Source organism: Ciconia boyciana, chromosome 2 (genome assembly GCF_034638445.1).
Source record: "Ciconia boyciana chromosome 2, ASM3463844v1, whole genome shotgun sequence".
Lineage (NCBI taxonomy): Eukaryota > Metazoa > Chordata > Aves > Ciconiiformes > Ciconiidae > Ciconia > Ciconia boyciana.
Window position 1 is genome coordinate 141,465,328 of NC_132935.1, and position 16,560 is coordinate 141,481,887.

The 16,560-nt window shown below is 42.8% G+C and overlaps 1 protein-coding gene and 1 long non-coding RNA gene across 5 annotated transcripts in view; both read right to left on the reverse strand.

Annotated features, from left to right (window-relative positions):
* The window catches only part of PPP1R9A (protein phosphatase 1 regulatory subunit 9A), a 152,757-nt gene extending 148,093 nt beyond the window's left edge, over positions 1 to 4,664 (reverse strand). The window contains exons 1-2 of one of the 2 annotated variants that reach the window (XM_072854244.1): positions 4,562 to 4,664; positions 1,109 to 2,799 (exon numbers count right to left, since the gene is read on the reverse strand). In XM_072854244.1, the coding sequence (XP_072710345.1) occupies positions 1,109 to 2,575 (1,467 nt within the window). In that variant the 5' untranslated portion in view covers positions 2,576 to 2,799; positions 4,562 to 4,664. Of the gene's footprint in view, positions 1 to 1,108; positions 2,800 to 4,167; positions 4,356 to 4,561 lie in introns of those variants that run through there. The other variant, XM_072854245.1, reaches the window with a different exon arrangement.
* A 1,662-nt stretch (positions 4,665 to 6,326) lies between these two features.
* LOC140648370 (uncharacterized) lies at positions 6,327 to 15,259 on the reverse strand. 3 transcript variants are annotated; one of them, XR_012041191.1, is made up of 3 exons: positions 15,082 to 15,259; positions 9,478 to 9,848; positions 6,327 to 7,859 (listed from the first exon to the last, which is right to left on the reverse strand). It is a non-coding gene; the product is annotated as an uncharacterized lncRNA (long non-coding RNA). The 3 variants fall into 3 exon arrangements; XR_012041190.1 differs by having other exon boundaries at positions 9,478 to 9,860; XR_012041192.1 differs by lacking the exon at positions 15,082 to 15,259 and adding an exon at positions 14,313 to 14,339.
* Between the last annotated feature and the right edge of the window lie 1,301 nt (positions 15,260 to 16,560).

The following is a 16,560-nucleotide window of genomic DNA, read 5'->3' on the forward strand; positions in this document are numbered from 1 at the left end:
TCATTCAGATTAAAATGTCCTAATACAAATATACGTCTTACTCTAACTTAAAGTACAGGTGGTGTAAATGCAGATTTTGTAATCACATTACTTCAAATTTGATAGTGAAACTTCTGTTTGTTGATTTAATAATTTTCATTACTAAACTCACACAACAAAAATACAGTCGATTACAGATTGTTAATTTAAAAATGTTTAGATTTCAAGTACTCCACCATATATAGCTCTTTCAAGAGCCATTTCTGGAAAAAATTACTACAGTTTTGATTTGCCCATTTGAGACCATGTGCATCAAAAGCAACTCAGAAGTAAAATATTTTTATACTAAACTCTGGGACTCAGCAGTGAAAAGCTGGTACAACAAAACACGACTAGTTATTCCTTCCTGAACTGAAAATACTTGAAACAACATTCTTATCTGTAATTTCAAGGTACTTAAACCAAAAAAAAGCTCTGCAAGAAACCCACCCTTCATTAGGTATTTCAGTTAACTGACTTTGGCCTTTCTGTAGCACTGAGATATACTAGATATATGTATATTAATGTTTAATAAAGTTTTAAAAAAGTGAAGATGCTACTAGAAAAGATTATACTAATTCAGATGCAGAATATTAAGTCCTCTACTACTGAGACAGAATCACATTGTATTTCATGACACAGTGTTTAAACACAGGGACTTCAAAGAACATCTGATGAGAGCTGAAGAAAAGCCATCCGATCTAAAGAAGCTGTGATTTCAAATGAAAAAACCAAGCAGCACAAAGGCCACCAAATACCCACTTCTACATTTCACCATGTGATTACAGTTCAGTCATACCAGTCAAAACATGCATGTTAAAATTCTCAGACTTCACAAACCCAGCTGTCATTCTCAATTTCTGCTGGCTTAGTCAGCCACCAAGTAGTCTAGGAAATGACACAAGCTCATCAGAGCTCAGCTTCCTTAATTCATTTAAGATGATGCTCGCTGGCTGCCCGTAAGAAAAATGTGTATTGGAAGATCCTCTGCAATCTTTTCAGAGCCGAGATCAGCTGTCAAAATCTACTTCAAATAAAGTTGCATTTGAAAATGAACGAAACCGCAAAAAAAGAATGTAGGAAACTTTACCTTAATTGGAGCACGGCTAAACTGTATTTTTCTGTTGGCTGGGATTTCATCTTCATCTGGCAATCCATTAATTTCAGAATATTCCATATCAGGTTCATAACAGTTATTTTCATCACTGTCATCCTGATCATCCTGTTCTGTACCTGTCTCTCCCCAGTCAGAATTATATCTCGATCGTACCCGATACACATTGTAGTCAGAGTGCATGTACACATGGGAACTCTGAAAATTATTCACATCTTCATGCACTTCTTTTTCACTTGCCTCATCATAATGGGACTCGGTAACATCTGAAACAGCATCTGTGGCAAAATCAACACCTGAAGCTACATTTCTTGGTACTTCTGCAGCTTCAGGTCTATCAAAGATACCCTCTGCATGCTCTGACCGTTCCTTTTGTTGCAACAAAACTTCTGTCTCCGTTTTTGACTTACTCCTAGCACAGCTGTCCGCAGATCTTTCGCTGTCAAGCACCTTGACCAAATCCTGTTGACTCGCTGCAGAGCTTTCAACAGAATCAGCACTTGCCTCTGTAGTCTTCTTTAGTTCTTCAGTTGTTTTTGAACCTGCTGAAGTGCCTGTGGATGTCTTCTGTCTCAGTACTGAAGGTGTGCTGTTCGGCTGAGAGTTCTCAGCAGACATCAAGCCTGTACTCTGTTTGGCTGGCGGAGACCATGTGCAGGTATCTTTCAGAGGACTGAAACCCTCAAGGTTTGCAACTGGGGAGGAGATATTTGTGACAGTAGACGAGAGGTTTAGTGGATAGTGACCAGTTACAGAGTACTCTTCATTGTTCTCCGACTTTTCTACAACGATTACATTGTGCGAGTCAGTGTTTTCAAAAACTGCGCTGAGCTGACTCACAGTTGGAGAGACGGTCTCTGTCCTTGGGCTAAGACTGTCCAGTGAATCAGTGCTGCCTCTGTGAGACTTAGAGCTGCACCATTCATCTGGAAGCTCATTGGAAATTACTTTCTCTTTCTTTGGGGAATAGCGATTGGAATGTCCCGTTTCATGAGCATTTCGCTCAAACATCTTCCGAGTTTCAGTAAACTTGGAATAGGAAGGACCATCATGGATAGTATCAAATCTACTTATCCTTTCTGAGACAGATGATTCCAATTTTACAATTGAACCATCCGCTTTTTCTACAAATTCTTTGGGCCTAATTCGTCTTTGAGGTGATGGAGGGCCACCCTTCCCCCTGGTTTTAGGGGCAACTCCAGCACTTTCACTGGGCTCCATGCCCATCTGCATAAATAAGTTCTTAATCCTATTGACATTTGAGCCATATTTCCTTCCCCTGCTCTGTGAGGCCTCTCCTTCCTCTTTCGTTTTTTGGTCTCCATCTGATTTCGGTTTGTCAAAGGTGCTTTTCAGCGCCTGGAACTCAGTTCTGTAAGCATTCCTGTGAGGAGAGGCACTTCGGAGGGTTGATCTTTCTCCTGAAGACTCCGTTTTCATCATGTTTACTCCAGGAGCGCAAAACCAGCTTACATAGTTTCTGCGGTACCGCTCTCAGTAGTCTGTGACAGCTGAGATTCTGCTTGAGGAGTGTCCTTCTCAGGGGCCACTGCTCTTCAGCAGGGCCATACTCAACAGAAGATCTGGAGGCAAATATCTAAACACGTGCGGTAAATTCTGACAAAGCAGCACAACCGAAGACTCTCAAGAAAAACAGCTGATTTAACCTGCAATAAAAAGGAGGGTTTTCTGAATCATGTCAGGTGCTTGTACTTCTTTAAATCTAAGCCACATTTCCATTTACCATTATTTGGTGTGCTTACGAAAAATAGTAGGAAAAAAAAAAACAGCCTAACACTGCACAGACACATGAAAGCTTGTCATTACAAACTTTTTCAAATTGATTGTTGCATAATTTGCAATCTATAATATAATTTTCTAGTGAAAGAACAGATTATCGCATCTTACTGTTCATAAAGTATCGTATCATGCCACAAACATGCATGTAAAGGAAAGGCAATGTGACAAGAAAAATACCGCTACTTCTGTGTTATGGAACTTTTCTAAAAAATATAGTAAAAAAAAAAATATTCCCAAATCAAACCTCTGAGTTACTTAGACCTAACTATACAGTAATTCATGCAAACATGATGGTTCTGCTTCCCTGAGGCACTGGAAGACAACCCTTGCTCTCTCAGAGAAACACAATGGTAGAAACACCATCAAACATAATACACTTCGAAAGGCAAAACTAAACAGCAGCTCGAGGGAATAAGAAAAAACTGCACCCAAAGTTAAAATCCTCAGTTGACATGGTAAAGAAAGTGAAATCCAGTTAGAGAAAGTTGCCCTTTGTCACGGGCAGTGCTTGTAGCACCTGGAAGAGCCTGGAGGTGCCTACGGAGGAGCTGCAGAAACGGAGCCAAGGGCTGGAACCGCTCCCACCCCCCGGCCCGGGGGGCTCGCAGGGGCCGCCGTGCCGGAGCGGCGGAGCTCCCCGGCCTCGGCGGCCGCCCCCGGCCCCCGCACCCCCGCGAAGGGCAGCCCAGGGCTCGCCGAGAGCCAAACCCCTCGCCCTTCCCCTCCACTCCTCCCCAGCCCGCGCTCCGCGAGCCCGCGCCCTGCCGCGCCGCCGCCGCTCCCGTCGTGACGGGGACGCCTCATTTTGGGCGCTGCAACACCCGGTGCTCGTACCAACGCCGGGAACCCCGCCGCCGCGGCGGGAAAGGCGCGCCCGTCCCCACCGCCCCTGCCGGAGCGGGGGACGCCGATCGCCACGGGCGACTGAAAAGGCCACACGGCAGCGGCTCCCGGCGAGACCCGCCGCTCCTGCCGGTCGTGCAGAAGGCAGTAAACTCAACCCCAGAGGACAGCGCCGGAGCCCCTGCGGCGGCTCCTCCTCGGGCGGCCGCGCCGTGCCGTGCCGGCGCGCTGGAGGCGCGGGGCCCCGGGCGGCAGCACCTGCGGCGGGGCAGAGCCCGGGCAGCCGCCCGCCGCCCCCGCGCGGCCGGGCCCCGGGAAACAAAAGCCCGGTGACAGCGCTGCTCCCCCGCGGAGCCCGGCGCCTCTCCCGCCGAGCGCGCACGCCGCCTTACCCAGCCGAGAGCCGCGGCGGGCTCCCCCAGCCTCCCGCCTCAGCGCTGCCCCCGCTCCTCCTCCGGCCCGCGGCGGCTCGGCGCCTCGGTGGAGAGCGGCCGCTGCCGCCGCCCGCCTGACAGGAGGCAGCAACCGCCGCGGCGCCTCAACGCCATTGCAGGCAACGGCAACGGCGGCGGCTGGGGCACCGACACGGCTCCGCGCGCACACCCGCGGCGGCAGCGCGGGGGAGGAGAGCCGCCGCGCCCCGCCGCAGCCGCGCTCCCGCCCGCCGCCCGCCCCTCCGCCACGGCGCGGCCGCCGCGCCCCCGCCGCGGGACGCGCCCCGAGCTGCCGCCGCCGCCCGCCGCGGGGCCGCCCGCCGCCGCCGCCGGCGGGTGACAGGTGCCTCACCTCCTCGGCGAGCCGCAGTGGTTCGCTCCGCCGGGGGGGCGGGGGAGGCGGCGAGCCGCGCTCCCGCTGCAGTCCGGCCCCGGGCGGTTACCGCCGAGCGGCGGAGGCCGGGCCCGGCCGCGGCCACGCCGCCTCCGCGCCCGGGCGGCGGGCTCGCCCGCGCCGCTCCACCGCGGTGCCAGCGCCGCGCCCCGCTGGCTCCCCCCGCCCCGGCTCGCCCCCTGCCTCCCCCCGGGAAGACTCGTTTCTCGTTTCCAGCCCGACCCCCGACGACCAGGCCGGTTCGGCACCCGCCCGTTCCTGAGGAGGGCGGCGTGCCCGCTTCCGCGTGGGGTGGGGCAGGGTCCCGGGCCCCGCCGGCGGCCCGCAGCAGGGAAACCCCCGCTTCTCCCGCTGCAGGGAGCCTGCGGGGCGCGCGTAGCACCGGGCGCAGCGAGACCTCGGTGCTGAGCAAGACCCAGCGTATTCCCTCCCTCGCTATTAAGGCGTTTCACCCAGCCTACGTGAAAGAGTAACGTGCTGATAACAAACGCGGGCAAACCGCTGAACAACCTTATGAACGTTACGTCCTTATGAACGGCAATCGCTGACAGGGACGGGGGATTACCCTTAGAGTACAACCGCAACCAGCGCGCCTTTGTTGTTTGCTAGCTGGGCGAGTTCGCCACAAAAATGTTTTGGCATTATGCAGTGAATAAGAAAACTTAATTGCGGAACACGAAATCTCTAGGTAATTTGTAAAACTGGCAATCCAAGAAGGTAATGACTGTTAATCATATAGCAACTCCTAAGCAAAGTTCATTAAACTAATTGCATAAATATCCACAAAATGGCCTGGGGATGTACACTGCAAATTCTGAAAACTAATTATTATGCATACGGAATGAAGACAGCAGCGACTGAAAATAAAGACATTAGATATATAGGTTCACAAACTTAACTCATTAGTTTTAGTAAGACTGAAGCATGGGTACTATAGACTATTGCAAGTGTTCACAGGTGTCAATCTCCAGTTAATCTAATTTGCACCAAGGGTATGCAGCTCAAAACGTTTGCCTCAATAAAACTTAAATAACCAGCACATTAGTATTGACATGCAAACAAATAATCTTGTAAAACAGATTGAAAAACAGCATTTTGATAAATATATATGCAAGAGGCTAGGAACAGAGGCAAGGGCATTTCAATAGCGGTTTCCTCGCTGCCGGCAATAAGCCTGTCCTGCTGCACTGCACGGCCTGCGCTCAGGAGGCACAGGAGGAGGTAAGGGGTATTCCACATGCCCTGCCGGCTGCTGGGCATTGCCATGCCAAAGCACGCTAGCACAGCAGGGAGACAAGGCGATCAGATGAAGTATGTAATGAACGAGGATATAGGCAGCACCTGAGCTTCAAAAGCAGTTACAGAAAGCTCCCCTTCTGAGACCACTTCCCAAAGCAGAGGAATGAGGGAACAACTGTTTCACAGCTGCTTGCGGTGAGGAGTCCTACAGGTGATTCCCTGCAGAAGGACTAAAAATATTGCAACTAACCAGGACATTCCCTATTAAATTCTAAACATCAGGTAACACACCAGATCTGAGGTCCAACCTCTCTGGCAGTGCCTTTCTGTCAGTATCATTTTGTAGACATGAAGCTGTAAGAACGCTTAGAGAGCTGCTTGACTTTTGAAGATAAAAATACATTAACAGAACTTCAAGTGTCATTGCAGAAGAATAGAGACATAAAGCAGAAATGTAAACATTTTATTTCCTTTGTGAATTTAGGCTAAGCATGTGGAGTGGTTGAAGAGCTTAGCGTATACCAGATATGTATCTGGAAGAGTTTTATAATTCACATACACAAGCAAAAAAAGGGACACAAGCAAACATTAAACTATCTATGAAACAACTGAAACAAGTTATGTAAAGATAATTAGGAGAGTATCCACTACCATATCTACATAGCCAGAGCCATAAATATTATTAAATCCTTTTTCTAACAGAAGTTTTGCAGACAAAATGGCCACTTCTGACCCATAATATATATTTTAAACAATGTACCCAAGAAAACATTTGTATTATTTCATGGCAGAATAGTACAAACTACCTCTATATTATATTTTAGTATATTAGTACATTATACTGATGCTGATAGAAGAAGCACACAAGAAATCTCAAGTTTTCCACGATGAGAGAGATAATATATTACATTTATGTTCTCCTTAAATGTGTTGTAAGTAGACAGCACAGACGTTCAAGCAGACAATACCCAGCTTTGACACAGAATCTAATGCAAAATTATTTTAAGTAATTTCACGTTCCTTTGATACCACCTCAGGTTCAGAACAGCCAAGATTTGTAGAAACTACTGGCAATTTTGGCTGCCTAATCAGAGACAGTTTGGACCTTATTTAGGGGTTCAACCTTGGCCACTGACATCTAAGATATTCAAACATACTAATCACAAAAAATTTTCAATCTACATCCTTATTTACACAATGCCTATGTTAAAGAAAATTATTATAGTCTCTAGGATAATAAATTGTATTTTGTTTCAATTGGTATGTCACTTTTCAAGACAGACTCTTGATATATGAGCATGGCCATGCAGCTAACTATAAAAATCAGAATTGTGTGTCCTTTTACATTTTCAGTATTTCTGTGACAATCCATTTGACTAGAAAGTATTTTTAGGCTCTGCTAAAGCATGATTGACATTTCTGTTAATTCCTGAGCAACATTAAAATGCTGCACAGCATACTTTAGGGAAGATAAGAGACCAAGGACCGCCTTATTATGTTAGTATAAATTCAGAGTAACTTCACTGAAGTTACTGAATTACTCTGCTTCCTAACCAATGGTAATTTAAAATCTGTTCAGCTTAGTATTTACATATGATAGAGTATGACTGTCATTTTACTTGCACCAGAGTAGCAACTCCATTCAAATGATTCTGAATTCGCACATATGACAGGGGGAGAGACCCAGGTTGTTTAACCTGACAGCATCACTTTAAATTATACTCAGTATCTTTAAAAGCCAGTTTTGATGCAGTCTTCCGACACTGAAAATAATTTATTTTCTGTTTGTTCTAGATGTGTGAATTATATTTACTCACAAACATGACTATTTGGATGTCACTGATGGGTTGTTTTGAGTCGTCACTTCTGTGCTTCCAAGCCACTCAGGTTTTGAGATAGCGATTTCCTTGCGCAGCAGAGCAGCGATGCAAGTTTTTCCACACGGCTCAGGCAAAAGAAGAAAGTCATTCCATCATCTGTCTCCTGTCAGTGTCTTTCAAGTCTTGGAAGATAACATCTGTATGTACACGTACAAATGGAAACTATTTACCTATTCTGATCTTTGGCTAAGAAAGCCTCTACCTGCTATCCTGCCAAACCACTGGCGGGGAGGAGGTTTTTCTTCCTTATACATATCACAGCATAAACAGAATTGAATTCTATTTTTTAACACTCAGCCATGAATTCTTATTACATAATCCAGTTAAAAGAAAAAGATCTTGTCTGAACAAGATACATACATTTTGGCAGATAGGGAATGCTCAAGTTAGGGTTCCCCTGTACCAGAGTAGCAGGAGACTAAAATAAACAGCAAACAGCTGTAATAATGAGTTGATAACCTTTAGTTTCAAACATTAGCTATCTGTGATTGCAGTAAGTGTAATTCTTTTATATAGGAAGCCATTAATAGTTAAAAATGGGAGCTCATTAATATCACTAAGTTGGCAACTTCAGAAGATTGTGCTGTTTTTACATAGAACATGTCAAACTACTTGAAAGCTCAAGAATAGCGTCAAAAAAAGAACTTTGTCCTGAAAGAGCTGAAGAAAATCTCTGGTAATGATAACAAAACTGCATGTTCTAGCAGTTTATCAGAAAGGCAAATATTAGCATTATGAAGGCCTAAACTCAGACTAGCAATAGCCTTTTCTCAGTTACAGTGAGGAGACTATCACATCCATTCTTAAACATTCTGCTTTTAAGTTATTCAAGAAATGCACAGTTATGGCTAGAATAAAATAGAATTTTCAAAAGGGAAAGATATTAATTATGCACTACATACAACTACTTACATTGAAATAGTGGTTTTGCCTATATTAAAAGCTAGAAATCTTAAGAATGATCAAAAGAGCGGTATTTCACACAGCTTTCCCTCATAGGCCCTCAACACTGAACTCTGAATTTACAGCACAACACAGAGAACTCTTAGGTTACCAGCCTAGCTAGAATGATGTCAGCTAGTTGCAGAAAATATATGATCTCATGGGAAAGGAAAAGACTAAATGCTCGGTCTGTTAGGAATTTGCTAAGAATCAAACCCTGGCAAAACTCGTATTTCATGTTAAGCTATTCAGGTGGGGAAATTATTAGGAAACGTTCCAGAAACCAGATTGGTTGACAAAATGAGTAAGATACTCCATGAATGGTACCTGTCACATACCTTGATTCATCAGATAAGTATCGTATGTAGATACACGGTATAGAAAACTCTCCAACATCAACAAGAAAGATTCAGACTTGGAAATGTTACTAATTCAACTATTCCAAACCAGAAAAGCAGAAATAAGAGATAGTTGGGAGTGTCATAATAATTTAATTATTAGTATTATTTCTTAATGGAAATACTTTCTTATTATAACAAAATTCATTTTCTACTGAAAAGAAAATTTTTCTTATCAGTCAGAATCTAGAATACAGAAAATAATGGGGTTTGCCAGTCTGTGCAAAAGCATTATCTCAGAGTATTTCTTGTGCAATAAATATCCATTATTATTCTTAAAGAACACTTAATGAGCCAGAGGAAAACTGGGAGAAGAGGGAGAAGTATACTTGATGCTCAGAGCTTACGAGTGTACTTGATACTGTCAGTATATAACACACAAGCAAATCTGATTACTGAGTTCAGTAATCATTACCTTGTCAAATCAGGTGATGTTTTGTGCCATGAAGAAGAGAAGACAGCCAGTTCCGCTTTCACCTTTTCCAACCGGCTGACTATTCAAATTCAGTGGCACTTTGGAGCTTATACTCCCATTCTGGAAACAGCAACAGATGACTTCTGAGAAACAGAGATCCGAGTTCACAAAATACAGCACGCTACTGCTGCCTTGCAGTGTGCAATCTATTGGCAAGTGGGAAAAATATTTGTCTGGATTGCTCCACCCTGAAGCTGATGCATATGCCTCTATTCGAGCTCACATTGTAGTAGTCTGTGTCCCAAGCTCTCCTGGTAACATGAAGGTGGACTGGTTATGGTTGCATTGGTGGAATTTGTTTCTCCTTTTTCCTTTAAAAAAATCTAGTAATTAGAATAAATACAAATGAGAAAACAGCTGTTTAGCTCAAAACAGTAATCTGTCACTTACAGAATGTAGAACCAAACGGTTTCCCATACCTTGGTTACCTGCCGTGTACTTTGATTACATTTCCCCCTACCTTACAGGTACTGTCTTGCTAACAGACCCTCAGCGAAAATTGTCTCTTAAAGCTAGATTTGGTAGTCAGTTTAATTTAGTGCATAAGAGCATTAAATACTTAATTACTGTGTTCTATATGGCATCAGATAACGAACACAGGTCAGCTAAAAATATTGAATTATTTTGGAAAAGCTGTGCTCTTTTCCAAAGCATAGAAATCATATCACTGTGCCGCAGTCACTGTAGAAATACAAGTTACCAGTTAGACGTGTCTATAAATAAGAGTTCTGTGCTAACAATAAAGCACTTGTGTAAAGAGAAAGAGAAATCAAGAAGGGCGACCGCTTCATCACACCATTAAAAAGAAAAATGAAAACACTGCCATCATGTTGAAACACAAAGCATAAGAATTAATGAATCAAAGTCCACAAATTTACAACATCATTTTTAAGAAAGGGAAGTAACACTCACATTAATCAGTATAGAATTATAGAGGAATAGGATTACATAAATATTTGCATAAAACAGAACAGCAATTGCATGAGGCAGAAGAGACAAGTTTTTGAAGGATCTAGGCCATTGCCCAAGAAAAAAAATACCCAGGAATAGCTGCTATAAGGTAGCCAGCTTTGCACAAGCAAAACCATCAAGCCACCAGGAAAACAGAGAAAAGAAATGTCACAACTCTACATGCTGAATAACGGGTCTAATATTAAACTTTAAGGTGTGTAACATAAAAAAAAAATTAAAATGCGACCGTGGAGGTCAGTGATGAGAAGCTCTTTGGCTCTCCCTATGGGATGAAAGGGGCAATGCCTCGCCTGTGGCAGATGTGTTTCAATGCTTTTTTGAGAAACAATTTGGAGTGGAAAAAAATGCTGAGTTTCTTTATCGCTCTGAAGAGTTATGTTCCATTAGCTCTGTAAGTACAAATGAAAAGGTGCATCGTTAGACAAGGGGAACCTCTTTTCATTTCACTGTTAAGTCAGTGGCTAAATCCAAAAGTGCGACCAATGGCAAAAGGACTTTGCTTCTTTAATAAAAATTCAGTTGACATGCTGAGTAGGTGCAAGCAAGCAGGAACACAAGATAGCTGGAAAATGAAAACTGCCATTATTTGGAAGCTCCACTTCCTGTCCTTCAAGGAAAGGGTTGCATTCTGGAAAGCTGCATTACACTACGGTTACTGTGATGCAACACATATTTCTGGTAATAACAAAGTAGATGCACGCTCTCTCAGAAGGGAAGGGACCCATCTCTAGAAGAACTTGAGAAGCTGTAACTTGTATCAGCAAGTGTTGGAATAGGCCTGCACAAAGGGTTTAGGCAATGGATCCTCGCTTCTCCAGGAGAAGCTTCTGTCTAAACCAGAGGCAAACAGGACTCCTGCTACCAAGGAAAGGTATATTTACACACAACCCACCCATTTGTTTTCACCAAACAAGTTATGTTTGATCTGGTCATTTGTAACTTTACTGTGAAACGACAAAGAGACTGAAGAGCTCTGGGATGCATCTGATGAATGGCATTCAGGTCTGAGATGGCCATTGACTATTCAAGTGCCCCCTGTTAAGGGTGACCATTTTCATTCATTCAGGCATGGGGTCATGCACACTTTAGCACAATAACAAGATCACTTAGTAAATAAGCTGATAGTAGGGCTTGGACCTATATATTTGTATGTGCTAGTGTCTGGGCAGCAAAAGCAGGTACTGCAAGCAGGCTGTCTGATAGCCCAACAGAAGCAAACATACCAAAATCAAGAGTCTACAAGTGAATGGGAGGGGATGCAGAACAAAGAAGAAACAGGATGCAGAATTTTAACCATTTTACCAAGGGCTTTGCATAAACTCACAGTTACGGTAAAATTCTTTATAATGAGGTCATGTAAGTAGTTTTTCCTCCGTATTGTGTTGGCATTGCTCTACGTAATACACCTCTTAACAAATGACCAACCTCTCTTCCAAGCACTATCTTGTCATCTAAGAAAAATGGCTGTAAAGAAGGAGGGGAGAGAGTGCTGAACTGAAGGGTGAAGGAAAGAAAGTGAGATTACAGGGGTCTAAGCTAGTTTAGACCTACTACCCAGCAGTCTGCATTAGTTTCATGCTGTGCCGCGTGAAAGAGAAAACAGTGTTTAGGAATAGATGGTGAGGAGGTGGAGGCAGAAGGGAAATACAGATGGGTACAAAACTGCCAACAACCTGTCAGATCTGAGAAGAGGGAAGTTGTAAGGAGTGCGTGAGGAGCAAAAGAACTTGACCCTTTTTATTTGTCTATTTTGGATGTAGTGGAATTTTCAGATAGGGAATAAAATGACTGAAACAAAAGAAGATAAGGTAGCTGCATGTGTCCATGCCTCTCTACAGGCAGCTTCAAGAGTCCCACCAATGCCTTGACTATGATGATGAAAACCAAGCTAGCAAGTAATGGTACATGAGCAATAAACTATTGGAATGCATCATGTACTAGCTGGTAAGTGTCTTGATATCATGTAGATTCCAATAAAAACAAAGAATAAAGTTACATATATTTATATCTCTACAGAAGCTCTGTCTGGAACACGAATATTCCCTCCAGTGCCTTACTTTCCTGTCAGGCATGAAATCACCGGCTCCAGTTGGGGTAGGTTGTATGGTAGAGACACTGTCTAATCAGTCCCAAAAAATCCCAGCTGTAGGTAAACAGTTTTGCTTTGTACTTCAGGAGCTCCAGCTTATCTGGAGCAGGTTGGAACATAATTGGAACAGGGAAAGAAGTTTTTAAGAAGAAAAAGGAAGGAAGTGGCTCAGGCAGAGCAACAAGGGAATGATTAGCTTGCATGGCAGTGCTCCTCCCAGACTGCACAGAGGACTGACTAAGGGCAAAACCCCAGAAACAACAGGCAAGTAACTGGGGTGGGAGATGGAGAGGAGAAAACAGCATTTTCCTAGTCTCTTGTATTTGAGAGCCTACTCAATCAGCTTTGCACAACTGCTCTACAAGAGCATATACAGGCAGTGAAGAGACTAATCTCATCAGGTAAAGAAATTCTTTCATTATTTCACTGCAAGGAAAAAAGTAAATGGATAGTTAATATAGTATGAGGTAGTAGTAACTCATGGTGCTACTACTAGTAATGCACAGTGCCATTCAGAGAAGGAAAAAGAACACAGTGCACCAAGTCTTCAGAAACAGCTGAGAGAGTGGGAGTTTAGATCAAACCTAAATTCACTAGCACTACAGTTTGCCCATGCATGATGTTCTAAGCAGTTTGTAAGTGCTTTGGAGGGGCCATCTAAAGCTATACATAGATGCATGCCTGCAAATGGGTACCACGTTACTATTTTACTATCTTTGTAAAAAATAAGAGAATGCTAGGCATAAGTTTAACTATGATCATTTTTCACTTCCCACAATTGCAAAGCTGCCAAGTCTCTGCCAGATGCCTGAGTAACATTTGTGGATTGCTGGAGGGAGTCTGCACCAAGTGAGGGAATTTGAGATTTTGGTTTTTCTGGTTTTCATTGCTCTCCCTCCTCCCCGGACAGCAGATGGTGGCATTATCATGGACAGATTATTTGTTAACAAGGATCTTCTCATGACTTCTCAATATAAAAATAAGCCAAGTGTCAGAACACAGGGCACACCAGGTTGGCCTGGTGTATTAACTGTTTTAAGTTTAGAAGGACAACTGGGACAACTTACCAGAAAAAACTCATGGGAAACAATCTTTTTGATTGCAAAGAGAAAACACTGAATTAAATTCTGCTGTCTTAACGACTGTAAATTTACATTCTACCAAGGCACCAAATTTTTTTTTTATCAGGATTAAGATTATTACGTTATCAAATTATTCTACAGCTTCCTTGAATTCATTATGTTTAAAAATGATGGGACATTCAGTAACATTGTGAACCGGTAAACAGAATGGGGAATGTCTTTCTGACTATATTGGACCATTCTGATCACTAGAAAAGGAAATGTCTGTAAACCTCCCAAACTTCAGAGAGCACTGGATTGTTTGAAAGTTAAGTTTAGGACTCTGAACCTATACTGTAAAGGTAGAACTATGGACAATACATGCATAAGGCTAAACTACTTATTTTTGGCAGGCTTTCTGATTGCTGCCCAGAGCATTTCCTATTGCTCTTAAATGCCCCAAACACTTATTTTTCTTTTAAATAGATTTTCTGAAGCTTGCATTCAGCGCTGCTATAATAGTGAACTCACTAAATAGCCAGCAGAACTATCTGTTGGCGATAGAACAAAAAATGGGAAAGAATATTGAATAGTGGGGGGGCAAAGCAGAAGAAGGAGAAGATATTTTAGGGAAATACTAATGTCTATATTACCACTTGGACATTTTTTTTAATATGCTGAGTAAAACTGGGGTTCAGTAGTAGTACAAAAGGGTAAGTGAAGCATCCTTCAAAGGACAGTGTGCATCTCGTTACTATGAAGCAAAAAGAGAAAAAACTATTATGATCGAAAGACAGGCTGGACAAGTAATTTTAGGATCTCGAAGTATCTAAGTAATCCCACTTCCCCCCCCCCCCCCCCCTTAATGTTTATAGGTCTGTTCATACAGCTATATTTTAGAAAAATTGGTTAGTTTGAGCATAAACAAGCTTTTACTGTTTTCCACGACATTTATACATGGCACTTATCCTTTCTGCCCTTGTAGTATGCAGTCTCACAACCAATGCTATCAGGAATTTCAGGGGTTCAGAATCTCAAGATTGAGGCCTTTATTTTTTTCTGCCTTCTTTCACTAAAGCCTTTGCCCTACCAAACCATCTTATTGCAAGGAATTACTTCTGCTACATTGCACTTTGAGAAGATCAACCTTCTGCCCACCTCCATTCTTTCTCCTTCCCCCTCAAACTGTCTTGGTAGATGTAAACCATTTGATTCATCACTGAATGGAAATCACTGACCATGTAGCCTTGTTTAACTTTTTGCCTTCTCCATTTCAATTGTAGTGAGCTTGAAAGGCATAAACTTGAAATCAGATTTCCAACCATCTGCAATTAGTACCATTACTGAGATACACACTATTTCTCAGATTAAAACTACGTGTAATACTTTGTTCCACAGAATATGATTACCCATGATACATACCAGCCATCCTTGTAGTCAGAGACTGTAATGCTAGAAATCTTGAGTTTGATCATGCCTTCCATTTCAGCAATAAGTCAATAACAAGGTCCTCATGGATGCAATATCAAAAAGAAAATTAAGAACTTCTTGCTGAATAAATTAGAAAGTTCGCTAGGAGATAAGTCAGTAGGGGTATGATCCTCAGGCCACATAGGTGGGGAAGTTCAAGAATTTTTTTTGTAGGAATGAGTCATGAATTCTTCACTAACTGATTCATCTGTAACACAAGAAATTTTAAAGAAGACACATACAGAACAGTCTGTGTTCTTCATGGAAGGCTCAGAATTGGAGAAGAAAAATAGATGCTCCAGAGGAGAACAAGATTTTTTAAATTAGTGTGCTAATCTTGGGCATGATTAAGAGAATGTTTGTTTAACTTTTTGTCTTCTGAGAGCAGACCATAACTCATCACAAAACAGAGACTGTTTTTAAAGTAAGAGTAATTGTTGCAGACTATACTGCCTTAAAATGTTCTAAAAGTAGAGATTCACGTTAATTAGAAAGCTGTTCACGTCTCATGCACTACTGCTTGTTCTGTGTTGCTTTTGGAAAAGGGAATTGAATTTGTATTTATTTATTTATTTTACATACCTTATTTAGGTGTAATTGATTCTGTTATTTCAAACCTGTGCAAAATTAAGTGTATAAAGTAACAAGGTGATGGAAGCTAGTGTTTTCTAAAAAAGCAGAAGTCTTAAATATTGGGCTATGCCATAATTCTATGTACACTTTGAAAGCTCATTTTGTATATTTAACCAATGGCAGGCAGTAGGAAATTACAGAGATGGTGCTAATTTTTATGTGCTTATTTTTTTGTTTAACCAAGCCTCTACAAACAAATTCAGTGAAGTGCAGACTAGAATCCTACGTGAATTTTTAACTCTTTTCAAACTTACTGAATGGAAAAGAATATAGACCAAAATCAGGAGTTCTGCCAGAGGGCTGTGCCCATGTAGGTATCTACAGTATAGTGGCAAAAACCCCATCAACAACAACAAAGAAGGACATAACCTTCTTCACAGTAGGTAGGTCTAGGAACTCTCCTTTTTCCCTGGTACTTAGTTGAGCTAATCACAACTCATAGTAAACCCACAGGGGAAACTACTGAGCATCTCCGGTGGCATAATCCTATCCCACTGCACAGGCAGTGGTCTTGCTCTGCATGGTTACAGAGCGGAGAGCAGCATGAGAAAAGCTTCTGCACCTCCCACGTTGGGATGCCATGTTTATACAGAGAAAACAAGGAGGAGGTCATCTCCATGCCCCTTGACTACAGAGCCTATAGTTTTGCTTGCCCATACAAGGGGGAGCAGAGCTCCCAGTATTGTTCTCTTCTCTTTACCCATGCACACAGACAAGGGTTAGGTACATAGGGCTACTAAGGGATAAGCAGACGAGGAGGGGAAGCAAGCAGAGCATTTTTCCCCAGGGCCTTTCTTT